The sequence below is a fragment of the Musa acuminata genome, chromosome BXJ3-4 (assembly GCF_036884655.1).
Source record: "Musa acuminata AAA Group cultivar baxijiao chromosome BXJ3-4, Cavendish_Baxijiao_AAA, whole genome shotgun sequence".
Lineage (NCBI taxonomy): Eukaryota > Viridiplantae > Streptophyta > Magnoliopsida > Zingiberales > Musaceae > Musa > Musa acuminata.
In genome coordinates, this window is record NC_088352.1 from 46,077,621 (window position 1) to 46,096,063 (window position 18,443).

The 18,443-nt window shown below is 36.5% G+C and overlaps 1 protein-coding gene across 5 annotated transcripts; it reads right to left on the reverse strand.

Annotated features, from left to right (window-relative positions):
- Window positions 1-21: 21 nt before the first annotated feature.
- LOC135635804 (polyadenylate-binding protein, cytoplasmic and nuclear-like) lies at window positions 22-16,977 on the reverse strand. 5 transcript variants are annotated; one of them, XM_065147154.1, is made up of 18 exons: window positions 16,850-16,977; window positions 15,582-15,615; window positions 15,411-15,484; window positions 14,761-14,826; window positions 14,549-14,620; window positions 12,995-13,067; window positions 12,028-12,065; window positions 11,829-11,945; window positions 4,347-4,466; window positions 4,152-4,232; window positions 4,011-4,079; window positions 3,667-3,744; window positions 3,341-3,499; window positions 2,090-2,197; window positions 1,751-1,819; window positions 1,602-1,664; window positions 1,287-1,459; window positions 22-569 (listed from the first exon to the last, which is right to left on the reverse strand). In XM_065147154.1, exons 1-18 carry the CDS (start codon window positions 16,856-16,858, stop codon window positions 260-262), a joined length of 1,713 nt encoding a protein of 570 aa, XP_065003226.1. In that variant the 5' UTR covers window positions 16,859-16,977; the 3' UTR covers window positions 22-259. The 5 variants fall into 5 exon arrangements, with proteins under 5 accessions (XP_065003226.1, XP_065003225.1, XP_065003224.1 ...); XM_065147153.1 differs by having other exon boundaries at window positions 22-566; window positions 1,287-1,465; XM_065147152.1 differs by having other exon boundaries at window positions 1,287-1,465.
- Between the last annotated feature and the right edge of the window lie 1,466 nt (window positions 16,978-18,443).

Sequence of the window (18,443 nt, forward strand, 5' to 3'; positions counted from 1 at the left end):
TGTAATCTGAACAACACACCCTAAAAAATGGACTTTTTAGGTTCTCCTATGTTACACAAGTTCAACTCAGAACAACACACAATATTTCCAGCAAGAGTGGAGCAGTAGTGACTTCAAAGTTGGAAGAGTGCTCAACCTTTGACAGAGAGGAGCGGATGGCCAATGGTTCACAGAGCTTAAATGCGAGACCTTTCTAACAAACTTCAAATATTTTATCCCCTTCTCCTCTGATAACACATCAATGAATGCTAAAACCTGATCAAAAGAAGCTCTCAGATCGCCGACCGTGTGGTTCTGGCTTTATGGGTTCGCCTGTGAAAGGATCATACTTGTAAGGTTCGCCTGTGAAAGGATCAAACTTCATTTGTCGGCGCTCGACGGGATGTTCCTTGGGGGTCAGATGCGAGCTGGATCCTATACCAGGTCCGTATCGCATGGAAGAAGCTGGAACTCGGTAAGATGGTGTTATGTCTTCCAATTTCCTTACGCTTGATCGAGATGGCAGTGTACGATCGTAGAGTGAAGACGAAGAAGAAGAAGGGAACAGGGCTGGAGATAACCTGTTCCTGCTAAGGGGCCATCAGTTCCTAAGGTCAGATACACATCTTGTATAAAATGGAAATTTTCACTGAAATCTTCCTAGTAATGCTTCTGCGGTCTAATTGTTGCAGTTTGCTCAACAGAAAACTATCGTTGAGCTTTAAGAATCATGGCACCAACAAAACAGGAAAAAAAATGCAAATTTAACAAGTATGTAAAAATGTCTATAGCCAAGAACAAATCTTAGGGGAAAGAAAATATGCAAATGAAAAGTAGGAACTACTAACCAACAACAGTTAAAAGTAACTCTGAATGAGGTAAGGCCATATTGAAAAGATAGGATATCAGAAACCCTAAATTGTACAGAAGCCATAGAAGTATCATCGTCACGTTAACATGCAGATGTTGTCAAAAAGTAATCTTACAAATGAGATGTTTCCTTTAGTCCCAAAAAAGAATTCGTGAGAATGTTAACTATTATTATCGTATGCAACTATTTTATCAACTCCTTTATTGTTTAGATAGGTCCTTGAGAAGTGCAACACAGAACAAGTGAATACCAAAAAGAAAATATAGATTAGTCAGAAATGTGATATGCAACATGGTTTTTCAAGTGACATTGAAAAGCAATCCACATCTGATGGCAAGGATGGATATTTGAAATTCTGGATAAGCATCAATAGGTTATTCATTCTAAGATCCTGGAAGAAGCTTTATTCCACATGAAAAGAGAAAAGATAACTGACCTAGAAGCAGAATGATCAATTTCTTCTGAACAAAGCTGGGCTCCTAGGCTAAGCAGCTCAGATTCCTTGGGCAAATCAATTACTTCTGAACAAAGTCGGGCTCCTAGGCTGAACATCTTTCTTGTCTTTTGTGGCTCGTAAGATGTGCTGCCTCGCTGACCAAACTTTTCAGCCTGGTGCTGCCAGAAAGATGTTCCAAGACAAGATGATGACATACAAAAACACTAAAGTCAGCAGAAAAGGATAACAAACGTTATTAAGGTGGGAAATTATATATATATATATATATATATATATATAAAGCTATAAAAAGACCTTGGAAACCAGTGAAGCAAAGTATGCTCCTTTATCTTGTCTATCAGCACCCGATAACATAAACTGCCAGCCACAGCCAAGCAAGATGATGAGAATGCTACAGGAATATGAAAGAATTGGAACAACAGCATGAATACAACATTATAGACCTGATCAAGGACAGCAATAGCTGCTGACTCTGAAAGCTCTCTGAGACTAGTTATGCAACGAAGATTCAACTGCCAGCAAGTGCAGATGAGTTGGTTAGAAAAGAAAAACAGGTTTTCAAAATCCCAAGCAAGAAAATGGAAGATGGGCAATAAAATTTGGATGCTTGAAAGATTGACTGGTAGCTAAAAGTGGATAAGAAGAAAGAAGGGGGAAGCATGAAAACACTTAAACTGCATAGACTGCATTACAGTCTTCCATGTGGATTTCTTCTTGGTTCTTCACGGACATTTAAGTACTGCTTACTGCTAGGATTTATTGCAGTTCTAGTGCCTACTTACATCATATCGAGTAGCAATGCCAACACGCAACACTTGAAGAAGGTGTTCCTTCACCACTGCTGGTAATGTGATAACAGCTGCTTCATATGGATCAATAGTGTCAGGTACCTAAACACCAAAAATGGGATGGAAAAAAAATAAGGGGTAATATCATCTGACTGCAAGATAGGGAGTTACAAATGTTCATATTATACTCAATTTCAGTGTGCAATAGCATAAAACACTTGCTCTCTCTTTTCCTGAACAAGAAAAGTTGGAATATAAAAGGGACCAAATTAACCAAAAGGATCGAACAAATACCAAGGCACAGAGCACAAAAATATTAAAACACATTCATATCAAAGAAAATATAAAAAATGTTGAAAAATATAAAACAATATTAACAAACCACAATGTCCCAATTATTTGGGGTAATCTATAGCAATCTTTTTGAGTCATTGAACTCTTGAAAAATATCACTAGTCAAACTAGGAGCTGTTAAACCTTTATTTTATCTTTAGATCTTGCACAATCTGCTCTTGCATATCGACTCACTGTATCCAATTAAGGCATTTATAGAACTCCTTTGGACATGTAGTAGTTATGCTAACTTAAGAATGGGAAGAATGCAAAGATACTGCATAACATATAAATTTAAATACTATACAACAAAACATAGAGTATGCATTGAGACCAATTACTTCAGTAAATGATAAGATCTTTTGCAGGGAGTACAGAAGGGAAAAGGAATACCAATGGAAAAATGAAACAAATGCTGAAAATATCATATGAAAAGGAATACCAATATCAAGTACCAAAAGGAAAAACTTAATGTATTTGGAAATACTGGCATGCAGGAAACTTTAGCAAAAGGAAATGAAGGTTAAGTTTCTTGATTAAACAGAAACAGCAAAAGAAATACTAAAACATTAATTTATCATTAATTTGCTCTTGAAGCCACAATTAGGCAAGTGTCAAGAAAGTGTAACTTGTGCCAGGATGCATGATTTAATAAATTGCATAAAGGCACAAGGAGGCAAGTGTCAAGAACGTGCAACTCGTGCTACGACAGCATGATATTAAGGTCTTATAATTTTTTGCTACAAACGGAAGGACATTCAGTTTTACATGTTTTAACAGCTTTATTCATAAATAGTTAGAGAGCATAGAATATTAGTAACAGTACAACTCAAGAATAACAAACAGCAAGAAACATGCATGCAAAAACATGCAAATTGATACAGTTGGAAGGGATAAAAAGTCAATTACTACCTGATCAGCAAGTCTAGGTTCTTTTGATTTATGATCTAATGAATCTGAAATGTGGCCATCATACGAAGAATCAGACTGATCTCTGGACCTAGGAAGAGGCTTATTTTTTGGTTCATCACGAGGTCGTTTGCCCATTTCTACAGGCCTTGCAACTGCAACCTATTGCAGGAGCATCCACCAAGTTTGTCAGCACAACATACAGAATTTAAGGGGAAGTTTTAATAAAAGATAAGTTCTAAACGATACTTTGAAGAGAACAATTACTTTTTGACACAAAAGTACAATTAAAGAGCAATAAGGAGAACAATCAGCCCTCGTTTACATGCCTGGATCTTAAACTTTGGACCTCTACGGGGTCCCTGTACTATTTTTCCATCCATTTCTTTGATTGCATTATCAAGATCCTGTAAAGAGAAAGCAACAGATCAAACATGATGCAAAAAACAGGAATATAACCAGATAAGCAAAAACAAAGATGAACAGAAATGGAGGTATCTATATTTCTGCTATTGTTTGAAAAGATTTCATGTCTATGAGGAATAAATATCCAAACTTAAGGGGACACCGTTACAGACATGACAACAGATTTATGATTGTATGAAATGAAATGATATTAACACAAGCGAACTTTCATTAGGAAGATAAAATCCATATATAAAAGAGTACTCACTGAGCGCTTAGCAAAATGAACAAATCCAACTGGGAAGTGGCCTTTTCTTGATAGTGCCACCCTCTCAACCTGAAAATACAGTATCAATCACTTTTCAATTTCAAAGTTAGTGTCAATTTGTACTTCAAATATGTAGTGCACCTTTCCTAGTGGATCAAATAGCTTCTTTAAATACTCTTCGTCAGCATCGTTTGGAAGATTTCCAATGAAAGCAGCCTTAATCTGGAATGGAGATAACAAAATTTAGGTAAGTTGGAAAACAACTGAATAGCAAGTCAGTCACATGGTTACTTCTCTTCCAAGAAAAAGAGGAAACATCCAATACCCATCCGATACCTTTGATAGTTCTTCCGGATCAATTTCAGGCTCCTTCTCAGCCCAATCTATTACAGGATGCCACTTACCAGCAAGTAGAAAGTCTGCTTTTGATCCAATGCGATATGCACGTGCTGCAGCCTGTGATTGAATTTTTTAAGAGGACAAGATCAAATTGCCTATGATGTGTAGGGCGATGGGAATATGGATTTTGATATTTTGTTTATCGAAGATGACATAATATAAGATCAAGATCCCAAAGGTCAAATGCATCTTCATTTTAAGTAGTGAAGGAAAAAGCAACAGGGATGGAGAATGCAGATTCAGATGACTGAAAGTTCAAGATTGGAAATTATTTTAATCCAAGATTATGCAGGATATATGATAAAAATTTTGGAGTATGGAATCGAAGACAGATTTAAAACTATATCCAAGTTATATTATAATACAACCACAGTTATGAGGTTATGCTTCAAAAGTAGTGATGATTTGATGAAAAAGAGAAATAGGACTGCAGAGCCTTGAACAGCCACACCAAAAATTGTAGATATGCAAAATTGCAAATCTAGGTAAACAACTTTGGGGTTGCTATTGTAATATCACTCCTTTTTTAACCTCGGTGAATAGGATTCAAGTGATGGAAACATCTTTTTGCTAGCAACAGTAAGAGGCCCCGCCCCGTACAAAGGAACCCACATTGGAGGGAGCCACAACACTGGCCACCCTTCGTTTTGAGTAAACAAATTAACAAGGAAACTTAGATGTGAGATAACTCACATGAATACCACAAGCTTTTGAGTTTAATTAAGCAATGAGACAAAAGTAAAGTCTCATAAAAGGTAAGCAAACAAAAGATCAGCAACTTTGGTTGAAACTTTCCATCCTAGTTTTCTAAGGGCACAAGAATTAAGATCGTACTGGATTAGTATAAAAAAGGATGAGATAATAAAAATCTGAACTGTCACTTAAGTTACGAACTAAAGATGAATGACTGCCAACAAATTCAGAACCCCGAATGTGAAGAACACATTTCTCAAGAAACTCTTAGATTTCCTGTGAACCCAGTGTTTTATTTTGATGCTCCAACATGAGATGCAATTACCAGAATATCTCCCAAAAACTGAAATCTGCCAAAACATTTAATTGCTCAATATAGCTTCTTCATACATAGTGGGTCTATGCACACGAATCTATTGATTGATAAGTCTTAGAAAAAACTATATAAGAGATCATAACAATATATTCACAAAATCATTAGTCCATAAGAATTAATTGAATCTCAAAGGTTTATTTCAGTGAGATAGCATCTATATGGAAAAATGTGAAATAACCGAAATGTTCCTCATTATTTATATATACATATACATATATATGCATATATATTTATATGCAACTTATCATGCATCTTCTCTGTGATCATGTTCAGTTTCAATGATCCAATACTACATGTATCATGCAACCTGATCCTTCAGAATCAGCAGGCTCTAATATATAGGGCCTTGGGCAACCAAATAAAAAAACACCGAGTTCAACCCTTCAACATTGAAAATGTTAAATAACTGAATTTATTCTCATTGTAGTTCTTTTGATTTGTCATGCATGCTCAATGATCATGTTTATTTTCAATGATCCACTACTACAGCATGTGTAAGAATCAACAGGCTCTAACAGATATGGATGTACTTCACCAAAATAAAAGATGAGCTCGAGCCTCCTGGATACTTGTCCTAGTACCAATTACTCCAACAATCAAATTGTTAATAATCTTAGTTTATAGTCAACCAAGGTTCATTGAGTCTAAACGTCCGGAACCAACAAGTCAAACGAGAACAGGGTCAAGGTGATATGACACATCAGACTGCAAATTTCCTAGAAGTAAATGTGTGATCAGGTCACGATGTTACCATTCATTAGGTGAGTATAATCATTAGCATAAGGCATGGTGGCCTCCATGATTTTATGAGAGGTCTTGGCAGGTGGTCCGCACCAGATACTGTTAATATTGATCTGCAAGTCTATCCTCGACAAACAACGAAACTGACAAAGATTGCCAATGCATATACAAAAGAAAAAAATCAGGATATTAGAAAGATAATTTCAAAATGATTCAACTTCCACAAGATTCCAACAAATACAACCTAAGATCCATATTACCAAAGTATGGTCTCCTCTATTCAAAAGTTTGGCACGGGGATCTAACCTCCAACAATGAGGGAGATTCACGGTGTGTATTTAAATAAAGAGGTGACAAAATTGAAGGATTAGATCAAATCCTTCAAGAGACAATGAGACGAATATGGGGTGACACTGATGTATAACAGTTGAACAGGACCAACAAGAATGAGTATCATCAATTTGTTATTTATAGCAATAGACGGGTGGTGTTTCATAAGTTAGTTAATGCTTCTGACAAGATCTAATCATATTGAAAATTTGATGGACACCATAGTAGAAGAGATCAGACCATAGTCTTATTGTCCAAATAGTTATCGATAATGGAGCGAATGTCAAGAGGGTTGGTTTACAATTGATGGAAAAAAGAAAAAAACATTGTTTTGGACTCTTGCAGCACATTGCATGGATCTAATGTTGAAGAATATTGGCAAGCTAACATTAATAAGCAAGTGTGTAGCTCGAGCATAGTCAATTACAAACTTTATATATAATCATCATTGGGTCCACTCTTTAATGCAAAAGTATGCAAATGGTGAGATACTCCGACTTGGAGTCACTCGGTTTACTATCAATTTCATTGCCTTAAAGTCATTATAGCAAAAGAAGTAGGGCCTCAAGACAATGGTCACATTACAAGAATGGTCTGATACTAGGTATTCGAGATTGAGCGATGAAAAGAAGATAGAAAAGACCATTCTTTCTACTAGATTTTGAAAGATCGTGAATAAAATCATAAAAGGTGTGGAACCACTTTATGTTATCCTTAGTAAGGTCGATATGGACAAAGCGTCCATAAATGCCTTATCTTAAATATATGTTGATTACAGCAAGAGAAGAGGTCAGGAAAGTATTCAAAGATGATTTTAAAACCGACTAATATTTATAGATCATTGATCATAGGACTGAAGTTCATATAGATCAAGATATCCATAATACAGATAAATTTATATTTAGTGTAATTTAATTTAATTTTTATTATATAAAAAATTTCAACAAACAAAATTATGTCTTGCAGTGTATTATCTAAACCCGACAATTCAATATCGATATACTTTTGGAACGCAAAATGATTTACTAACAACACTAAGAAATGTTATATATCGACTCTTATCAAACACTACTGATGCAACCGATGCTATTATGGAGGGCTGATTATTTTAAGATATAATTGGTTCATTCTCCGACGTTGTAGTTATATCGTGTCGTTACACTATAGATCCTAGTAAGAAAAAATTACACATATTGATTATCTATTATATTTGATATTAATTATTTATTATGCTAATAAGGTTTTATTTATATCTTTTTATAATTGAGTGGTGGATACAATTTAGAGGGGATGCACTAAATTTAAGGAAGGTTGTTGTTCATGTACTTTCACGAACGACAACATCTAGTGGTTGCGAACGTAATTGATCAACTTTTGTATTGATTCACACGAAGATCTACAACAAACTATCGTATAAATAGTTAAAGAAATTGGTATATGTCCACTATAACATGCGGCTAAGGTTACGATGTGTTGAGCTGGACAATGAGCTAGAGGAACTAGAGATTGATCCCATTAACCTTCATTTCTACAACGATAGATTCAGAGCCGATGTTAGAATGGGTCGAAGCGGTGGAGAACCAAAAGGATCCTCTACTTGATAAGGTGAGAGATCCTTAACGTCATTCGCGTTTTATCACTGAGACAATAATAAAAGAGGAAGCACGTCCCCAATAGGAGGAAAATCCCTCTTGGTGAGAACGTGGCGGAAGGAGCCAGACAAGATCGAGTCAAACTACCCTAGGAACTAGAGACACCCAACCGTCAAAGTTGTCCACCCAATGTACAAAGGCAAAGGCAAAGGGGAAAGCAGTAGCATTAGCTGCAACGTTGGAAAGAATCAAGTCCGACGAGGAGACACCTTCATAATCACATTCAGCAACTCGCTTGGTCCAAAAACATGACAGCGATGTGGACAGTAGTGCCTCGACCGATGATGGTGACGACGTCGAGGAGTCGTTGGTCCTGTCTACATAATTTGAGGGTGGTGCATAGACTGAGGAGCAATATTTTACATATGCCACCCAAGATTCAGATCATGGAGATCGACGAGGTACTGATCGAGTTTATACACGAAAAGGGAAGGGAAAGCAGGTGGATGATTTTTAGCAGATGCGATAGAGCCTACACGACGCAGATACAGAACGAGTACATCGTATTCACAATCGTCGTATTATAGAGAATCTTACAACCAACTGTAGTACGATGATAGTTGGTCATACATCTCCAAGCAACAGTATGATACGGAGCAACAGATCGGTAACGAAAGTAGAAGTTTTGACATTCACCAATACATTGCCTCAGGAGCCGCCTTGGACACGTGATTCATAACGTTCAACCTACAACCATCACCACATTGATGCACCAATGGTATACGGTGTATCAATACACTATGTCATGGGATCAATTTTAGGATTTAGTCCAACAAATATATCATACCGATATACAGATACATAGGATCGAGGATTCCGATCCACCACCCGTGGAGGCCGATCATTCGTTTTGGTGGTAGAATCAAGAATATCTACACATGTGATTACTTAATTCATTTGAATCTTAAGGTTTAAGTTGTATACAAAATAATCTCACAATTCGAATAATTTTTTTGAAGATAATTCAATATTAACGAAAGGACGATCCGAAATGGATCAAAATTACGAGCCTTGCACAAAGCTACTCCTTAAAGCCCGAAAAAGATATATGGCACTGTTCTTACCTAATTTACATTAGTTTTGCTAAAACTATACTAAATGTATATTTATTTCTAACTTAAAAATCCTATCCTGACTTTTTGTTCTATTTTTCAAGTATTTTTGGAGGGTTTTATGTCTATTTTAGACGTATTGCTCGGTACGTTGGCACCATACCATACCGAGCAAAGCTCGGTATACTAATACGGTACGAGATTAAAAACCTTACTTGTAGCTATGCTTATTACTATGTCATTACATGCTTCCATAGCAAAACCAAGTTCACAATCATTGTTTGTCAATAGGATTTTGTCAATGAGAATCACATAAGTGAACTTGCCATAATAAAGTCACATGTCAATCCTTTCAGTTAGTAACTTGTCCACTGTACAAAGGGAAATGACCTTGTCATTATCTAACAAATTAGGTTACTGTTGTGAAAAAGGAGACTCAGTAAATGAGGTTGCCATCATGCAGGGCAAGGGGAGGATGAAAGTTTGCAGTCTTACCTCTACAAGTACAAAGGCTATTTTCATGACTTGAACCTCAGTAACCCATGCGACTATCTCATAGTATACTAAAAATTGGTTGTCCAGTAAATTTAGATGGAAAATGGTTATACTTCAACTTGATAAAAGAACCTAAAGTTTAGTACTCCACTACGAGTTTGCAGATCCCCTTTTCAGGTTCCTAGAAGATAAATCTTTTCACACTAAAGATCATCCTTCTCCAAGACTCATGAAGAACTGGAATTATATTCCGAAGAACAGAAGATGAAAAAGTTACAATGATGAACATATTCATCAAGGATTAAATTGGTTTCCTCAAGATAAAGCATAGTTTTCATCTATTAGCAATCATGGAGAAGATCCCAGAAATATGTAATGCCAAACCCACAGCCATGGGGCACAAACATATCAGTAGACAGCTGAAGGCAAGCATAAGATTCTGGCTCTTAAAGGAAAGGCCTATTAATTTATGTGACGATCATTGCCTTCTTTAAGAAACTATCATCACTACAAACCCTGCAGTCCAGATATTTACACTTCAATCCAACAGTTTCCCAGAACAGCTTCAAGGTTCATCTATGCCATAAACCAAGAAGCAACAAAAACTGGCTGAGAGATATAGCAGTATCCAAGCAGATCCATCCACATCAGCATATAAGAACTGCTAGTTGTCCGTTATTGTAGACCAAAGAATGATGATACATTTATTTAATCTCTCTGATGGATATCAGAACCTTGAAACTGTAAGATTAACTGTTGCAAACAGAACTATATATTCAATCTTAATAGTCGATGAACATACTATCAAAATTTTGTTCCAATAACACAGAAATAAGTTATGCCAACTGAAGGGACTTAAATCAAAGTCAGCTGGGGAAAAAATTGCAATTAAATTTAAACCACTTGAATTTTATAATGTTTGTTTGCAACTATAACACAGACCTCAACAATGATCAAAGGTCAGATAATTCACATCAACTCCCTCTCACATGGATTAATCATTATAAAATCAATGATCTAGAAAATAAATAGAGTAGAAGGATAGGAATGTTTTCACCGATCACGTGATATTCACTCGTATAGGACATGAGGCAAGCATTTTTTCCATGTGCATATACATGCAACATGAATGAACAACAGCATCTGATATCAGGTTAACCGTACAAACTATCTGTATTAGGGAATGACATAGGGAATGTCATATGTCCATGCTGCACAGATGCAATATCATCATCTTCTTGAAGCATCAGTAACAAGGGGTACTTGATTGACATAATGCTCATGGACAAACTTCATGGATGGACATAATGGTCAGGCAGTTAGCAGCAAATTATAAGCCGATTTTGTATTAGAGTAAAACAGAACACCTATTGCTCTGCAACTCTGTAACGAAGATATGAGTTGTTGATTGTCGTCCAACATGTTTACAGTAAAAGATCGATTTGTTAGCTTATAAGAAAGATGAATGTGCAACAATAAGATAATGAGAAGCACAACTATGAGGAATAAGTTTTAATGTATTTCCCCTCTTTACTGGCATATATTTGGATGTTCACAAAGGAGTACTAGGTCAACAATTGAGTCCATACCAGCCAATAAAATGTAGCAGGAATTTAGAAAAGAATAGGAGAATCACATGACAAGTTGTTCGACAGGCAAAAAAAATTCAAAGAATTGCTGGAAAGTAATGCTATCAACAACACTTAAAGGAAGAAAAGGAACAAATAAGACGTGTGAATGTACTTTAACTAACAGATGAGATTGTTGAAGACCTGCAAGATAAATTAAGTAATGAGTTTACACAATACAACTTCACTAAATTATCAACTTTTTTGCAATAACTACTGACTAAAGAAAAATCACACAAAATAGGAAAAAATATAGGTGATTGTATAGAAAATGTGTGGACCTAAGACCTTAATAAAGAAGTCATTGAGTACAAGAGATATCATATCAACTTTGAAAATTCAGTATCATCTGGAGTGACTTGAAGTCTAGTTCCAAAAACCCATAAACCAACAGAGTTTTCCAGAATTAGATTTTCTTGAAAAAAGCTTGAAATGAACTATCAATTTCTTACTGCATGAGATGAGAATTGCACAAAAGCAAATCCTCGATTCAGTCTCCTTTTCCCTGCCGCAAAATCTTCAGCACTAGGATACATTGCAAGGTTTACTGACAACACATCTTTAAATGCCTGCAAAGCAAAAGGTAAGTTGTAAAATCAAAATCAGCAAGTGAATCCACATAATTATAGCTATCTCAGACCATCTTAGTACCTGGCGAACCAATTTATCAAATTCTTCCAAGCTCCAATCTGACATGCACAAGAAAATTTATATTTAAATAGGTGTTCGAAGAGCCACTTATGAGAAAAGTGACAAAATGTCTATAGCATGAAAGCAGTTCTGAAGCACTTCAAGGCAGCACTTCCAGATATATATCTTGTATAGTTAGGTACGCATTCCACTACAACTATGGCAGGATAGCACCCTACAACACTATGAAAATAGTGAGACTGTGGAATGCCTAACATATTGATTATGTACTCTCTTTCAGAAAGCAAAGAATCACCGAAATATTTGAAGTTTTAAAGAGTCTCAAATCAAACAAAGCACCATCCACATGCCGCCTACAGCATGGAACAATACCATGCCAACACAGGATGCTGGCAGAAGTGAACTAGAGGAGGAAAAAAAGATGGAGAGAAAGAATACAAAAAGATATGAGAAGAGGTGGGGGAACCCAACAGAACTTTCTCCAGCACTCACTCTGAACTCAGAAACAACAATCTCCTAAACTGACCAGGCTGAAGTGGACAATGAGTCCTTTGTGTGGTAACCTCTCAGAACTCAGAAATCACAATCTCCTATGGTAACAAGTGCCTACCTCCATTGATCTCTGAGTGATCACCATGATTATTTCTAAAATGCTAGTCTGATAGAACTTATAAAAGACTAATTTCAGTTGTTTACAACTTAAAAGATGATCCATTGGTTCACTCCTTAACTGATACAAAGGGAAAAGATATCCCAAAAAGCAAAGGGTTTTTCATTATGTTAATAAGACCTGGTTTGATGTACCATCTCCATATGCAAATACAAGGATACTATGCATATATAAATATCTTTTACTATAAAACCAAAAACATGAATATGATCGTAAACCTATAAGGCATCTGATTTATGTATCACTGATGCTTGATGCTACAGAAAATGTATACACAAATGATGAACCAGGTTCTACCTTTATGAAGATTTCCAAAAAACAAGGAATCTTGATCTGAAGAAAGAGCAACACGAATACTCTTTCCATGGACCTGAAACAGGAATAAGATGGAAAAACAGGTGTTTTCATGATAGTGCTTCAAGCATTTACTAAAATAATGTCATAACCAGTAGTTCACAGCTAAGAGGTTCCTTTGGAAAGATTGAAAGTACGAAACAAAACATGAGAAAATTCCAAGCTCAATTAGTTATCCTATAGGCCGTGACTAATCTTGTTACGAGAATATATATAACTCGATAATATACATGTACATAAGCAATCAAGGGCAGAGAACCAATGTCTAACAAATAGAGAAAAATATGAGGAAAGCTCTATTCTTGCAAGCTGAATTTGTATCATAAACAATGAACTGATTTTCCTTCAAATCCTTCTTACATTTATCATGGACCATCTAATGCCCTAATAGATCCCTGCTCGTTTGTTTTTTTGAGTTGTATCAGTGAAGAACAGAGGAATGACAACCACACGAAGCAACCATAGCTGCTGCACTCAGCTGTTTCCAATCACCACATTGTCCCATTTACCACAGAACATATGCAGACCTTAGTTTGAACCTCAGAAAGAATTTACATCCAAACACTAAATGATATCTACATAAAATATAAGGTTTTCAGAGGATGCAAAACTGAGAAATTCCACATGATGCATGTAATATTAAGTTTCACAAAATATCAAACATAATCAAGGACAAACTACGTTATGTTCCCCTTTAATACAAAGGCAATGCTGATTTGACAATGAGAGAATTTGACCAGTCCTTATGCCCCACTTCAACCCAACACCATAAATGTGAAAAATGCTAGCCCTTAAATTAGGAGCCTTTTGCCATTGGTACCAGCAGCAGGGAATAAAACTTGGATCATTAAAAGTAAAAACAAAAAAATTGGAAGATAAAGTAGTATAGCTGCTGAATACTGATCAAGAAAAATGAAGAAAGTTTTTCTTCAAAATAACCAAAACTGTAAAATGGCTCAAAGTTGTAGTTTATGCCAAAAAAAAAGAATTGATAATAACACTGTAATCAGATTTTACATTTAGGACAGAAAATGGCAGCTTCTATAATCTTGACACTGAATGCTAAGCTAGTTCAACCAAGGTTCTCAATTTCGGTCTATACCGGTATACCGAAACTTGCTCGGTAAGGTACATACCGAGGTGTACCAACCGGTATACCTCGATAACAGTCGAAATCTAGGGCGTACCAACCGATACACCTCGATAACGATTGAAATCCAAGGCGTATCGACCGGTATGCCTTAGTAACAGTCGGATTTCGATCGTTACCACTCGATATAGACCTCATATTGCCTGATATGGGGTCAAAGCATCGGTACCGCCCGGTTGAGGGTGGTACACGTACCGGCATCCTCTTGGACTGGCACGTACGGTACACATCGAAATTGAGAATCCTGAGTTCAACAAATCTTAATTTATTGGACTACAAAACTGAATTAAAAGGATGAACAATATGTAAACGAAAGATACTGTGCACATATAGATGTCAATTTTTACCATAACTCCATCGTTCTCTTTGTAAGCTCTGAATGCTGCTTCCTTTGTTGTAAATCGCACAAAACAAAATCCCTGAGCAAGGAAACATCAAGTTCTTAAATAAATATCTGAAATAAATAATACTGTCCATACTAAATTCCTTTTCATCATATGAATGAATACTTCCTTCAGTGGATGTATGCAAAAAAAATATATTCAAAAACAGCTCATACCTTAGAGTTACCCTCCTGGTCCTTGATCATCCTCAACTCAATAATCTCCCCATAAGGAGAAAATAGCTGCAGCAAAAACCAATATGCATAATTTCAACCAACAATGTAGAAACAAAAATGTTATCGGTCATTCTTTAACTGAGAATTTCGACAGAAAAAACAAAATCAAGGATAGAATTAAAGAAATACTAATAATTTTCTCTCTCTCTTTATCAGAAAATGCTCATCCACATACCGAAGCTAAAAACCATATTGCATTATTATTTTAGGCAACAAGACAATATATATTGGGTCATTTGTCTTAGTTTATGTATTTATTAGTCCATGAATCAATTCAAAAAAGCATTGCCAATCACAATAAAACAAGAACTTTACAGTTACATAATAAGAAGGTCATGTTCTCTTTTGTACTGTGCTACCTATGGGCTCATTGGGCTAATTCATACAATCAAACTGTATCAAAATGCAACAAATGAACCTACAAAAGTTTAATATGTGTAAACATAAAGGAACACAAGAGTGAAAGGCTTATCCACCACAATTAATTCAGGATCTCGTTCTGCATATTGTCTTGATGGCAAAGAAAATGAAACCAATTTTACTGAGAGGCACAAAATAACTAAGTCCAAAACAATGCAAAGAAAAATTACCTCATGGATTATACTCTCGGTTACGGATCGAGGAAAACCACCAACAAAGATCTCTGACCCTTTAACACGATGTCCTGTCCAGACAACCATTATACGACAACAATTTCCTATCTACTGGTGACGCAGTACAAAACCAGTTAAGAAAAGCTATATCAGCAGAAAAAGGCTCACCTTGACTGGAGAATCCACCTGATGTGTAATTTGTCTGTAAAATCAGATCAATTGATCAGTATCATTCGTTTAGTCACAACAACTTAGCATTTTTCAACAACGTTGAGACGATAATGAAATTCGTAAGTTCATTGTGAACAGATGTTGCAGGTACACACAATTTGTGTGTTGGCACTGACACAAACAGGTAACAAGAATAAGCAAAAGAAGTGGAGTTATCTAAGAAGAACCACAGCTAACAACCTATATCAGGCAGCAGGAAACCCAGTCCACATACAAGTTCATAGTAAATCAGTGGATAATAAAGCTACGGACAATCAAAATAATCTCACAAGTATCAAAGGTATCGTCCTTTCTGGATCTGTAGAAACTCAAAATTCCTATGATTCCCAGTTTAAACTCCTTTCCCTTTACACTCCTACTTGCCCAGATAACAAGACCCTCAATTATCTTTTCTTGCATTCGCTTGGCCCTATGCTGATGGTGGGTCCTCACAATCGGCCTTATCTCCAAGACACCAAGGGCAACCTGAATTTTCTGGACCTAATGCTGTACAGCCCATCCATATACATGTGTAATGCAGCAAGGTCCACATTGTCTTGGGGGTTCTGCGGAGTGGTGGTTGTTCCTTCAGAGAGGCTTTTGTATTAAGGGTTTCCAGACTATTCTTGGACTTTGGTCGGTAGAATCACAAAAATAACGTGTTTCTTGTGTCTAATCGTTCCTTCCTTTTCTCTTAAGATGTAGTCCCTATTTTGATCCTTCGCTACAATCATAGCGTTCAAACTCCCTTTCCTTTGATTCGTTCTCTCTCTTCAGTATACCACGTCCCCATCGATCCCAACAAGGCTGTGATATTGGTGTTAAATTAACCAACAGAAATTGGCACCGTTAGCAGTTGGGGGATCGCATCCACGTGCATTTCCAGTCAAGTGCATTTAGAATCCCCTTCGATTCGATGGAAGGGACAAAAGGGAGGCATCTTGACCTCAATTCGTTGCTTTCGAGTTCGATTGGGTTAAACCATCGGGAAAGGATAAAAAGGCAGTGAAAGATTGATAAATAGATATTAAAAAAAAATCAAGAAACAACAACTACGGGGAAGAAAGCAACATGATTAAGAAACAAGAATTCACTACCATCCCAATTCTACCACCAAAAGAAGGAGAGAAAAATCTTCTAGCAGTAATTTTTAGCAAGAAGCAGAGATAACGAAGAGCGACCAATTAGAAGCTAGCAAAGGAGCAGAACAACCAGAAACCGATTACCTTCACCATCGTCGGAGAATTCGAGATGGAACCGAAACCCTAGACGTCGAGCAACACCGGGAGATGGAAGACCCCCAGTCGCACTGTTCCAAGGCCAGCGACTAATGGCAGTGAGCAGCTGGTTCAACACTCCACATTACCGCTCCGAATCTGGGCCGAGCTCGGTCCATAATTTATTGGGCCGGTCCACTGACGCATAACAACAAAGTAAACCGGCCGTACTGTTCAAGGCCGCTAGCAGCAGGTTTAAATCTCAAAATTACCCACGCAAAATCCGGTCCAAGCTCGGCCCATAATTTGCTGAGCCGGTCCAGTTACCTATAATAATATAATTGCCCCTCGCTGGAGTAGTGCGTCTGTTGTTCGTCGTCACCTTCATCCACGTACCACAATGTAAAGACAATATAATTTTGCCTAGCGTTTGTCGCAAGGAGCTTGAACTTAAACTCAGATTGACGATTCCACTGTGATATATGATATTAGAGTCAGGTTGATAACTAAAAATAAGCCTTGCTTAGGTAGACAAACAAAAGCAATCTTCTTTGCTCGGTTATTGCATCGATACCAAAGTAACAATGTGATGAATCAAGTGAGACTACTCATGATGGAAATTTTCTTCACCTTATCGTCCAAGACGAGCATGGTATCCACATTGATGGTCAAGAAGATGAATCTACTGAAGTCAAGTTGAAAGGCACTAATGAAATGTAAAAGTCAATACATCTTAACAAGTTGTAGCAGACCTCACTGCAAAAGTCACTCACAGACATAGAGGTGGAGGAAACTCTTGTGGCCATTCACAAACATAACACTTGAGAGATGGTGCTCAACATGTTAAAAGAATTTAAGAACTTTCTCTTTGATGTGGTATAGTATTTTCAGATAATAAAGCTCAATTCTGTTGAGATAATAGTGTTGATTATAACCATGTACCTTAAAGCGACTAGGTGGAAAGAAATGCAATCAAAGTATTATCATATTGACAAAAAAATTGAAATGGGAGTTACGAAACTAAGTTCATGCTTGAAAATACTAAGTTCATCATGTGATGAAAACTAAGACAACTTTATCATATTGCTTCCATCCAAGACATATCCAAAATGGATAAAATCTGTTTTTTTATACTTTAAAGTTGTCAACATGACAAGAGTCTCGAGGGGTTGATCTATGAATAACTCATTAGAAGATGCTAAAAAGAAACCCTACTGGGGATTAACTTTTGGAATGCAAGTTATGATGGTTGAACAATGACTTGTTTATATCACGGAGAATATGGTGTATGTGTCTTTAATCAACAATCTTCTACTTAAAAGCGTACTGGAATGTCATGACATTATTATGCCCTTGGAAACAACATTCTACTAGCTAAAGATAAGAGAGGCTGTAGAAAAATATATGAACATACTTCACTTGTTAATAAGGTAAGGTCAAGAGACAAAAACCTTTCGCCCTCTTGGAGTCATTATCCATTCTAAATTATACTTGAAAAAATATATTCCTTGTTTGTTAAAAGTGAATATATTTAGGTTGATTTTGATGATTATCAATCGATATTCGAAACATATAACTTTCATTGCATCCCCTACTTCGTGGA

Excerpts from the sequence above, each read along its gene's own strand:
- LOC135635804 (XM_065147152.1), bottom strand. Across the intron at positions 13,068-14,548 it reads AAGAGAACGATGGAGTTATG|GTCCATGGAAAGAGTATTCG; the intron begins GTAAAAATTGAC and ends TTCCTGTTTCAG. Across the intron at positions 3,500-3,666 it reads GTCCAAAGTTTAAGATCCAG|GTTGCAGTTGCAAGGCCTGT; the intron begins GCATGTAAACGA and ends CTCCTGCAATAG.